General features: G+C 40.0%; 1 protein-coding gene across 1 annotated transcript; it reads left to right on the top strand.

The window, feature by feature from the left end:
* The first annotated feature begins 103 nt into the window (after positions 1-103).
* LOC103765492 (taste receptor type 2 member 40) lies at positions 104-1,039 on the top strand. The gene has a single exon (XM_029960646.1). The coding sequence runs from the start codon at positions 104-106 to the stop codon at positions 1,037-1,039; it is 936 nt and encodes a 311-aa protein (XP_029816506.1).
* Positions 1,040-12,261: the final 11,222 nt, after the last annotated feature.

Genomic DNA, 12,261 nt, shown 5'->3' with positions numbered 1-12,261 from the left:
CATGTGCCGGTAACAGCTCATTGTGATTGACATTGCCTTGCAGATCTGAGGCTTTCAGGAACCCAGGAGAAGCCAACCAAGAACTGCAAGCTCTTGGGTCACAATGGCCACGACTTTTGCCCTCCTTCTTCTATCAACTGCTATAATTGAATCCATGGCAGGAATTCTAGGATTTGGAATTATCTTGGCAGTCAGTTTATCTAAGTGCATCAGGAGCAAAATATGGTCTCCATATGATATGATCATGATCTCTCTGAGTTTATGCAGTGTCATTTTGCAGTCCTGGACTATACTGAATTCATTAATAAGTGTATATTGTGGTTCCTCCTATTATGAAGGAAATGCGTTTGTAGCTAATAAGACAGTTTTTGTATTTCTTGACTACTCTGGCTTCTGGTCTTGTGCCTGGCTTAGTGTCTTCTATTGTGTCAAGGTTGCCAGTTTTACACAGTCCTTCTTCATCTGGCTGAAGCAAAGAATTGCCAGTCTTGTGCCCTGGCTGCTGATCACATCGTCGCTCTACTCCTTCACAACCGCACTTCCATTCGCCTGGGGTGTCTACAGCATGCGCAACAACTTCACTGCTCCTTTATCCACGGCAAACTCTTCAGAAATGAGAGTCACAAGGAAAGACACTGTGGTTTTATTGATTGTTCTCAGTAACGCAGGCATAGTTTTCCCTTTAATACTGTCTACTGTTTCAAGTATTCTCCTGATTCGGTCTCTGTGGATACACACCAGGAAGATGCAAAGTAATGCAAGTGGCTACAGGGATCCCGGCTTAGAGGCTCATATGAGTGCCATCAAGTCAGTCTGTTCCTTCCTTATTCTCTACATTATATATTTTATTTGTTTGCTCCTCCTTATAAGTGATATTTTTTTACCTTTAAGCATTGGGAAATCCCTGTGTTCAGTTGTAATAGCTGCCTGTTCTGCAGGACACTCCGTGGTCCTAATTTGGAGCAATCCCAGATTTCGAGAGGTCCCAGTTAGGATTTTGCACCACGCAAACTGTCGTGTCAGAACTAGATCCCGGTAAAAGACAATGACTTAGCCTGGATTTTCTAGTTTAGGTCCAAATTAACCAAATTGGAGTCACCACAGGTACAGAATAATAGAAGTCAGAATTAATAGATCAGGGCATCATGGAACCATGTAGAAGGTGGGAATTTGCTTTACGTGGATGGGATTTTTGGTTATGGAGAATTGTGTAAGTTCTCTCCTATTTTCAATGAGGATTGCCTGTGGAATACAAGTACTGTAGTTGTTGTGTTTTCCTTGGAAATCACCACTGTTTCTCTGAGACAACAGAAAAACAAGGCCAAGACTCAGACAAGAATGTCATCACCTGAAATGCTTTAAGTTACAAATCATGATACTAACAGAACAGATCATGCTTGTGCACAGGCAAGCTCAAAGCTTGGAGACTACAAGCCTATAATGAGGATGCTAAGGAACTCCCAATAATTTCAGAATTTCTTACTGATCCTTTTCGACTACTGTTGAAATCCAGAAAAATCTTTCTTGCTCCTAAAGGTATCTTTAAGATTCTGGTATGATTCAGTAGAGAATGACATGGCCTTTTGAACTTCCTGCTCTTGCTGAAGTAGTAATCACTGTCTGTGTTCCCAGCAAAAAGATACACCAGAAGACTCCTCAAAATCCTACGACTGGAGCTAACAGGAAAAATCTCAGCACATTATTTTTACATTAGGACTGGAACTTCACAACCCTTTTCAGTTGCAGTGGGAGTTCACGTTCATTTAAAGCGATTGTGGTTGAAGTATATATGACTTGAATCTTGAGCTGACGAAGCCCATTCTGATTTAATGTATCTGGTTTTCATGTTGTCAATCTGTTGTCAATATGTTTGAAGGAACATATCTGTATTTGAAGTGAGTCTGTGCCAGAATGGTTTTATTTTAAAAGTTTAAAAATACCAAGTTAAAGGATGAATTGTGTTGGAGTCTTCCTTCCCTGTATAAATAAACTGTTTCACAGGTGATAGCAGCGGCTTGCATGAAAACTTTTTTATACCATTTAACAGAGCTGGTGAAAATTCAGGACAAGGCAACAATACCATTAAGGTGGCCTTGTCACCAGCAGTGAAAAATGCTGGTTCTCAGCTTAGCACCACAAAACACACATGTTGGGAAGGTTGGTCTATGTTCTGTCTTTCCATGGTGTCCCCTCACTTGGAACAAGGAACAAGAAAGACACATGGGCTATGCTCAACCCATAAATCCTGTGTTTTCTCCTGCTCTGGGCTGAGCTATAAGGCACAGGGCTGATCAGCAGGGAGACCCTGGGCAGCTGCTCTCACACAATTTGGTTTATGTTACATTACTCCACATTCCTTGTGGTCATGAGATTCAAAAGAGGTTCCTGTGCTATTTTCCTGGCTCATTGAGTAGATCCTCCCTCCAAGGCTGTCTTTGCAGAGAACTAAATGGAAAAGTTAACTCTGCATTAACCTGCATCTTGGAATCTGAGAGGGAAAGTAGATGGAATATTGGAAGGCACCTTATAGGGTCAATCTTCTGGTAGATCTTTCTTTCTCTAACTGACCAACCGTATTGGGTCTGGCTGAACTGGAGTTCATTTCCCCACAGTAGCCCTCACAGTGCTGTGCTTTGCATTGGCAGCTAGAAGGGTGTTTTGGCTACTGCTGAGCACAGCATCAACACTGTAATATTTCTTCTTTAGTTGAGGGCAAGATTCTGGGAGGGGACCACTTCCTTAGTTCTGCTGCCTTCACAGCTGGTTGACATCTGGCTGAACATGAGCCTGCAGTATTCCCAGGTGGCCAAAAAGGCCTGTATCCAGATTAGTGAAGGCAGCAGGACTAAGGAAGTGGTACAGTAAAACAAATCCAGAAACAAACAGAGATCAAAGCTCATCCTGCTCTAACCCTAGCACTAGGAGATGATGCAAATCACGTTGTCTTGTCGCTCTTTCCATTGAAGGTCCAGAAAAAAAACCCCACAAGATTTTCTAGGAAACTGCTCAAATGTAGCATAAAGTACAGATTCCAGCATTTGAACTAAAGGTCTTTTCCACTAAAGAGACTTTCCTGGATTTTCTGTAGTTTACATAGAAGCTTTTCTTTTTGCCTGAAGAGCAAGCTCATCATAACTACTATGTGATGTGATTTCTGTTCCCTGAAGGAGAAATATTATAAAATCGCATCATTATGATTGAATTTTAACAAGGTATATGGCCTTTAGTTCCTTTGCATTGGACATAAAGTAAGTTCTTTCTGTCATACTGCACGGGACTGTGGACTATTGGACACTGATAAAGTCATTCACAGAAATGGCTCTGAACAAAATGATTAAGCAACTGGGTTACATTCAGAAGTTCAGTTTTGTGATCATTTCAACACATTGTATTTTGGTTGGCTATAGATGTCTGGTAAATCAATAAATCCTTCATAATGATATAAAATCATCAGTGATAAAAATGATCAATGAATTAATGAAAGAAACATGGACAATAGCCCACAAGTATTTTCTAAACCACAGCCTGGTCTCTTTTCCAATAACAAAACATTAATTTGATTCTAGTCATTAACTCAATGCAAGAAATGCAAATATCTAAGTAAAAAATCACTACAGGATCCTTCTCTGATTTGCATACCTATAAGCATAGCTGGAATTTTCACCACTGAAATTCTAGAAGACATGCCATGGACTCTGTTTTCAATGCCCATCAGAACATGGTTCTAAGAACTGGGAAAATCTGTCACCATCACACAGATACTGCTCATTCCTCACACACCTTCCCAAAATGAACACTACATGTAAAAACCAACATATACATGCACGTGTACATACTGGCAACTGGACATCTTATATGATGGTTCTTTAATACCTCTGCACGTGCATATAGAAATATACATCTCTTAAAAGGCCATAATTTCTTCATCACAGTTCCTTTTCTTTCATATTCATGGGGCTTAATTTGAGGAGATATGGCAATGCAAGTATTACTCATGCCTACAGCAGAGGATCTGATATGGCAGGTTGCCAGAGCCTTACATAGGCCAAATTTTGTTGTTTATTTAGGCCAATTCACTAATTTCTCTTCGCATCCACCTTCCTACACTTTACTTAAGCAGTGAAATGTCTTAGAACAGTATCTTTGTTGCATGAAGGAAAATTAAAATGATGAAACCTACACCTAGCCTTTGAATTATTTTCAAGTATCCTATGAAATGGAATTATTTTCCTTCTTTTTCTACACCTGGAACACTACACTAAGGTCAGAGATGAAAAATGGTATTTCTGTTGTCTTCAAGCTGTTGCAAGAATATGTGTTGAATTAATCTAAAATGTAGCATAGACAGAAATTCCAGTTCAATGTGACAGTATATACGTGTTTGTGAAAGCCCAGGAGTAGTTAACATCAGCTGCTCCAAAAGTGAAGGAAATTTCTGCTAGAAAGAATTGTCGGCAAAACAGTTTGCTTTTAACACAGTCACAGTAAGAGTGTATGTATAAGTACATCTTACATTCATATGGATTCCTAGATCACTTATTTTACAGGGCAGAAACAGAGACTTGAATGAACAACCTCATCTTTCCCAGTAAAAAGCCGAAGTGACAGACATCAGCATTATCGGGCTAAGAGGAAATAGCTACCAAATCCTTTCCCAGTGTTGTCTGAACAAGCACTAAGGTCCCATTGCATAGGAATAAGACATGAAATAACTAGCACTCTCAAAACTGGGAAGAGAGTTGAAAGGGAAGATGAACATGACACATACTAAGTGCAGGACCAAGACAACAAAAGTGTCAGAGAAAAGCTGAAGAGAACAACGTAGATTATTGTATAACTGGTTACAAGTACAAGAACCAGCAGTACAAAGGGAATTAATTAATTAATTGGTAGAGCTTTCCTTAATTATCTGTTGATTTCTCTCAGCATCTGAGTACATGTTTCTTCACCATTTATGCTGACATCACCACAATTTTCAACTCTTGGACAGGCCAGATCATCAGAGTCTTCAGTGTTTGACACATTCCTTCCAACCAGCAGCAGGAGCAAAAGAATACATTATGGATCCCTATGGGGATCCAGTCACTTTGCTTTATCAAATCAATTTCATACAACCTCCAGAGCCTTGGTTATTGGTATTTGTTAGGCTGACTCTATTCTAGGTGTATGATTTTCAAGCAAGTGGATACAAGTTAACTGGCACAGCTTGCACTGAATTCCTGATTTTTTTATTGCCTGCTCTTTGTGGGCACAATATGGAATTGTAGAGGAAGATGATCTACAGTTTAAACACAGAAAGAGTTGAATGATTCCAACAGGATATGCAAACAGCCATTCACTGTAATTTGCATCCTTGTGATTACTGGTTGGGCTTTTACAATCAAAGCATGCTATCCTCAGCTAAGAGAAATAGAAAATCTATTGTATTTTTGAGGCTTTCCTGGATATCCACAGCTTCGTCTTTTTCTGAGTATGTACCTTAAGAGCAAAACTACTATCCTGATTTCAGTTTAATTGATGCCTATATATGGATGATACTTGTGGAAGGTGATAACTTTACACAGCATTTTGAAAATAGACCTAATACATGTTTAGAGAATATAAAAATACAAAAGCATTAAAACATTAGTAAAAATAGATTAATCATACCTGATACTTCAATTTTCATAGCTGAAATTATTTCCTTGTAAAGATATAGTCATTCTTCTATTCTTCAAACTTGAAAATTTAATGATGCAATCAGCCATACTTAATAGCAGAATTTACAACTCTTGAACAGATTTTCTGCTTCTGTATATCAAGACATGTGACATAAGGTTTGCTGCAAATTCCACTTTCCTTGACAGAAGATTATGCCATGGAGAAACTCAGTGCACAAAAAATATTTACTTTAACGTCTTTTATCACTTACACTGCTATGTTATTAGAACCCATTTTTCATTATTAAATAGCTATTCACAGGGCAAATACACTTACCTCCTTGCATAGTTCCCTCTCTCACCTACATCCTATACACACATACATAAGCTCACTCACAGTAACCTGTAATGGGATGACAAAAGGAAAACAGATTTAAATTATTAGCAATAATCAATCACCAGTGCTGAAGGAAGAAACTATGTAAACATTGTTAGCAGCAGTAGAATGTTGATTAATGACTAATTTGCATCCTCAGACCACATCTGAAATCCCTTTCTTAAGCTAAAACTTTGATGTTGTACTAGTTGGGCTGGAGAAACTGGTTTTGAAGACCAGCTCCAGAAAGACACGACTGTTTTTAGTTATGTTTAGACTGTTTTTAATTTGTACCTTCAAATTCAGGGATGAAAGATTTAAATATTTAGAGAAAAAGTTTAGAAAACTTATCTTACAAAAAGGGACAAACATAGACATACAAGCCACCTGGTTCCTACTGAAAATTGAATCATTTTGATCTTGAGAACTGAGATCCTGGCATTTATTAAAAACTAGAAGTGACCTCACAATTCTCTATAGCAAAGGTCAGAGCATAATGCACCATAATTTATGCCAGTTTTCAGCAGTCACTGAATCAGTTGTTCCATTTTTAGCTGATTGCACACTCATCATGAAATCCTGGACAGTTATCTCAAGTTAATTTTGCTACAAATGACTTGAATAAATAGTGATTTCATGACTACTTGGAATTAACAAAAACTTGAGGGGAAAAAGACTAACAGAGAATCATATTAAAAGATTTTTTTAATGATTGTTTTAAGGAAAAATGAAAGAAACAATAGCCACAAAAAGAAACTCTATAAATTAAAATATCTCAGAGAAAGTGCAATGAAAACATCTGCCTTAGACCACAATTCAAAGAAGTCACTAAAACTTTACTTTCAATTTGTTCAACTCTTGGGGACAGAAACATTCAGCACATCATAAGATCAAAATACAGTTTATTCTGAAACTGAACAACATCTGATCTTTTCTTACAACATAAGTCATATTGACTTGCAGCTAAGGTTTCCCTAAACCCAAATTTTGTTAAATATGTATATTTCTTTAAAGTACACTTTCCTTAAGTCATACTTTTGCTGGAAAATTTCTGACTGACACTTCTCCAAAAGCATTTGAGCTCACAAGACAGTAACAAAATATACAACTAGCTTTTGGAAGGTTTTGAAAAATACATTCATAAATACACACAAAGGTAAATACTACTCCAGATGACTTCGTTTCAGATATTTCTTCATACCATTGTCAGTTTGAGATACAGAGATTAATCATTCTCAAAGCTCAGGTTTATCTTAACCACAGGATACATTTCATTTCTCTGAAACTCAAGGTCCCTCCAGCACAGCCCGAGTAAGTGGTTTCCTTCCTAACTGCTTGTTTTCCTTCAGACAGCCCCATCTATACCTTAGCATTAAGTGTATTAGCTTCATCACTTAGCTCCATCTGTGTTTTGTTTAAAGATAATGGCAGTTCAAAGACACATATACTTACACAGCCCCAAAACAAGTTTTGAAGCAGTCTTATTAACTTTGGACCACAAGACATGCACTTGGGTGTTCTTATTTTCCTCATGTTCATATACATACGTGACTGATGGTCTTAAGACCTGGAGGGAGCTTTTAGAAAGGTGTACAGCCTTCTGTACAAAAGGGTTCATACTCTGAATTGAAACAATCAAGCAAGAGCTCTTTGTCTCTTAATTATGTTGCAGTGAGTGACATATTTTAAAATTTAAGTTTTAATGTGCAGCAACTATAAAGGTATAAATTTCACATAGATACAAGAGAACTGTGCCCAAAGGAACTGGAAGTAAAGATTACTGCTGCATGTTGAAATCATGGGATAGGACAGTGCCTTGTGGCAGATATGCTGGCCTGTGGATCAGATCTGGCTCTGCATTTCTGTAATAAAAGCCCACAAGGGATGAATTTGCACGAATGAGCAGTGCCTGTGTGTGTGAAACCAGAAACCAGATCAAAGAAAGAATGTGTAGGTGCTGAGAAACAGCATGTAAAACTCTCCCAGGAATACAAAAGGTCTGGAGATTCTCACTCCTGTGGATTCACAAGAACAGAAAAACTCAGAACATCAAGTTTCTCAAGTTTGCCAAGACCACAGCGCATCATGATACCAGGTCAGTAAGTGTCTGAGTGTGAGGTAATAATGGGCCATACTATGTGAATTGTAATCTGCTATTAATAATAACAGCTTGGTTCTATTAACAATTTAACTAGTAAGAAGTGATCTAATAAACATTGATTGTGATCTTTTTCTCCCCTGACTTTAACACCTACCAAGAAAATTTACAATTCTATTAATGAAACCATCTTGTCCTTGCTTGTCTCTCTAGAACTAGCACCAGCTCATTAGTGGTTGCCTGCCTGAATCCCATCTGAACCTCATTTGACCAATAAATATTCCACTAACACTGCTCATTCTCCCTTCAGTGACCTGCCTAGTTTGCATCTTGTAGATCACAGTGTAGGGACATCTGAGATTTTGCATATCCACAGGGCAGAGTCCATTGTCAAGTACCAGATGAAAATGCTACATGGTCACTATGAAATAAGGGGTTTTTGTCTACTCTACAGAAACCTTCTCTTATTTCTACAGCAAAAATAACATTTATTCAGAAAGTCTGTTGTGATAATTCCTGAACCAGGGAGCAAGGGATTTAAGGGGACCACAACAGTCATCAAGTCTATATTTGTGTTAACTAAAGGAAACATGCCCAGTAATTCCTTTCAGTGATTATGATCTTGGTCATTACTACAAAAGTTTTCTTCTGTTACCATTTTAATGGGAAGCTTATTCCAATCTTTTCTGATTGTTAAAAGCCTCCTTGTGGCATCCAGTCTTACATGTCTTCACAAGAACTTTATACTTTTCTTCACATTATACTGTCCTTGTTCCAGTTATTGTTAACCTGTCTCAAAATACTTAGAAGCAGAGCTTTGTTAGTCTGGCTGACAATTTTTGGAAGTCTTTTCATTGCCCTTTGACTTTGTATTCACCTGATCATCCCTGAAGGCTTTCTTTGTATTGTTCCAACTTTAGTAGATCATTTTGGTGAGCAAAGCATTGGGTTCAGTCTCTTAATCAAAGTATCTCAGAGTAGTTCTGGTGCTTGCTCCTTAATTTTCATATAATCATAGCATCATTTTAGTTGGAAAAGATGTTTAAGATCATCAGGTTCAACCATTAACCTAGCACTAAACCATGGCCCTAAGTGCCACATCTACACATCTTCGAAATAAATCCATGATGAGTGACTCAACTGCTTCCCTGAGGAGCCTGTCCCAGTGCTTGACAATCCTTTCAGTGAAGAAACTTTTCCTAATATCCAACCTGAACCTCCTCTGGCATAATCTGAGGCCATTTCATCACATTCAGTTGCTTGTTACCTGGGAGAAGAGACTGATTCCCACCTCGCTACAACTTCCTTTCAGGTAGCTGCAGAGAGCAATAAGGTCCCCACGAGCCTCCTTTTCTCCAGGCTAAACAACCCCAGCTCCCTCAGGTGCTCCTCATACAACTTATGCTCCAGACCCTTCACTGGCCTCATTGCCTTTCTCTGGACATGCTCCAGCACTTCTGTGCCCTTGTGGTGGGCCCAGAACTGAACACAGCACTCAAGGTGTGGCCTCATCAGTGTTGAGTACAGGGGGACAATCACTTCCTTAGTCCCGCTGGCTTTGATATAGGCCAGGATGCCATCAGCCTCATTGGTCATTTGGGTACAATCCTGGCTCTTTTGCAGCTGGCCGTTGACAAGCACCCACAGGTCCTTTTCCACTGGGCAGCAGACATCTGCTGATGTCTTGGATCTCCTCTCCCCACAGATTCCCTGTGTCTACCTTCTGGACAGTAAGCAGTACCACAGCACTGTGCAAGGATGGCTGAGGTACACATTCCCATTCTCTCCCATCCCTGCATGACTTTCTCTGCTTCACCTCTGTTTCTCAGATGATGTTTTCCCTTTTTCCTTCCCTGTCCTGTAAAAGGGGCTGTATTGCTTCCTTTGTTGCTTACCCTGCATCAGTGTGCATGCCTGAAATCCTGCAAAGACCTCTGTGTAGTCCATGTGATCCAGAGGAGCTTGTCAATGCTCTTTTTAGCCATCTCCACTGCAACTTTTTCTAAGCAATCTTCCATTAGACAGCTCCGTATTCCCAGATTTGAAAACTCTTTTAGAAAGTTTTTTACAGGCTACAAGGAAGGACTTGACTTTCTACTCTATATACTTCATATTAATGTCCATCTGGAGGGATTCCTTATGCTGCCATGGGGATGAATCCTGGAAAGTGTCAAGAATATCAGGAAGCTCTTCATCTGCCGGAGAGAGAGACTGTAGGGACCCTATGGGTACCCCTACACTGCACAATAAACAAGTGAACTCAAGCACTCTCAGAGCATGAAGCACCATGACTCAGGCGCCGGTTCAGTCTCTACCTTTGCTTTGGGACACTTCAAGGAAAATATGATATAGAGGGAAATAATCATTTGCAGTGGGGGTGCAAGTAAGTCTTGACACTGAACCCAGGAATCAGTCCCTGACTAACTTGCGTTTAGAACTGTAGACAGTGTTTGTGCTGATTGCTTCAAAAATGAGGTGAGCCTCTAACCACATCCTTCGTTGGTTGCTCCAGATGAAAACCCCAGAGTCTCCATGGTACTTGCTATCTTAAGTGAGTCTGTGTGAAAGCAGTCCCTACACAATTCCCAGCTGTGGGGTCCTGCAGCAAGAGTCTTCCAGCTACTCCCATGGGACATGTCATGAATGGTGCGCATTCAGCTGGGTTCAAAGCCATGTTATAAGAACATCCTTGTGCCTGCCAGTACCCTATGCTACATTTCTTTGCAAATGCAAAGTGGATGGCATGAGGAGCATCAGAAAATAGAATCCTCTCTTCTTCCCTATTAATCTCTCACCATACCTATGATAAGAACTGGAGATTTCCTTATGAAACAAGGGTTTCAGTCACCTCAGGAAAGAGCAGAATTTCTAGATATGTAGACCAAGTTATGGCTTAATGGACATGGTGCTGGATTTTCTTCTGCTATTTGTGCAGGAATGGTGTCCCAGAAAGTCCCTCTATTCAGACAATGGATACCAGCAGCAATGCTTGGCTGTGCAATGATAACGAATGGGTTACTTTTCCATATAGGGAACATTTTGAGTCCAAGTCTAGTAGGAATATACCATTAAGGTCCTTCACAAACTTTGCTAGATAGATAAGGCTAGATGACAGATGTGGCAGCATGTTGCCACTGAACTTGTCCTTGAAGAGATGTCTTCTCCTCGTCATTCAACTAGGAGCATGTCCTGTTGTCACTAGACATACTCAGGGCTCCTTAAAGTCATCATGGGTAGTTTTTAGGAAGCCTCTCATGCCCATTGGGCATGGGGAAATCCATGCTGGCAGTCTCAACCTAAGTGAGTACTGATCCAGAAGACAAGCCTGTCTGCAACAGAAAAGAGAAGAAAAGGGGAGTACCAGTGTTCCCAGATGAGAATTCTGACTTCTAACATCCATGGGCACTGGCATGTACCTGGTTACTTGGATGCAGCGCTCATGAAAGAGGCTCTGGTCTTCAAGGGCCTGTATGCTGAGAAACAAATCTTAATCTTAGACTTCCTGGAATGGGTTTTAAATGTCAATAAGAATTCAGTTGATGGCCCCTAATCAGCAAGGAATAGTGCTAAGTGAAATCACTGAACCTCGGTACAGGAATAGACATTATAATGGATACCTTGTCTAGCTCTCATTAGCACTTCTGTAGTGGGTTTTTCCTCAGCCTGACCAGATTTCTAATGGAGTGGAAGTAACTTTCTGTTTTTCAGAGGTCTGTATCAGGCAGCAGAAGCAGGATGCTCTGCAAGAGAAGGTCAGTCAGGAATTGAAGCTAACAGCAAATCAGGTATGAGGCAAGAATTTCACGAGGGATGCAATCCCATAGTACCCGAACAATAAAACCAGAATAGGTCCAGCAACTGCAACCAGGTTAAACCAGCAGCCCAGACAATGCAGACAAAACCATAGTAAGGTGGCAGTCCAAGCCATAAAGTCAAGTCATCAGGTCAGGGTCATTATCAGCAAAGTTTATGGCCAGATCCAAGCTTGGCTGCCTTATAGCTCTAGTAGAGACCATAGGCAAGTGTCTGAGCTCCTGAGCAACTCCTAAGCAAAGAATGGGCAACCTCTGCCCAGACTTCTCTCTGCTCTTCCTCATGCAGCATTTTCTGTGGCAGTCTGACCAAAGGTTACACTGCTGCAATATTAT

Source organism: Manacus vitellinus, unplaced genomic scaffold (genome assembly GCF_001715985.3).
Source record: "Manacus vitellinus isolate BGI_N305 unplaced genomic scaffold, ASM171598v3 scaffold_28_pilon, whole genome shotgun sequence".
Classification (NCBI taxonomy): domain Eukaryota; kingdom Metazoa; phylum Chordata; class Aves; order Passeriformes; family Pipridae; genus Manacus; species Manacus vitellinus.
Note: the sequence above shows the minus strand (reverse complement) of the source record. Positions and strands in the feature narration are given on the sequence as shown.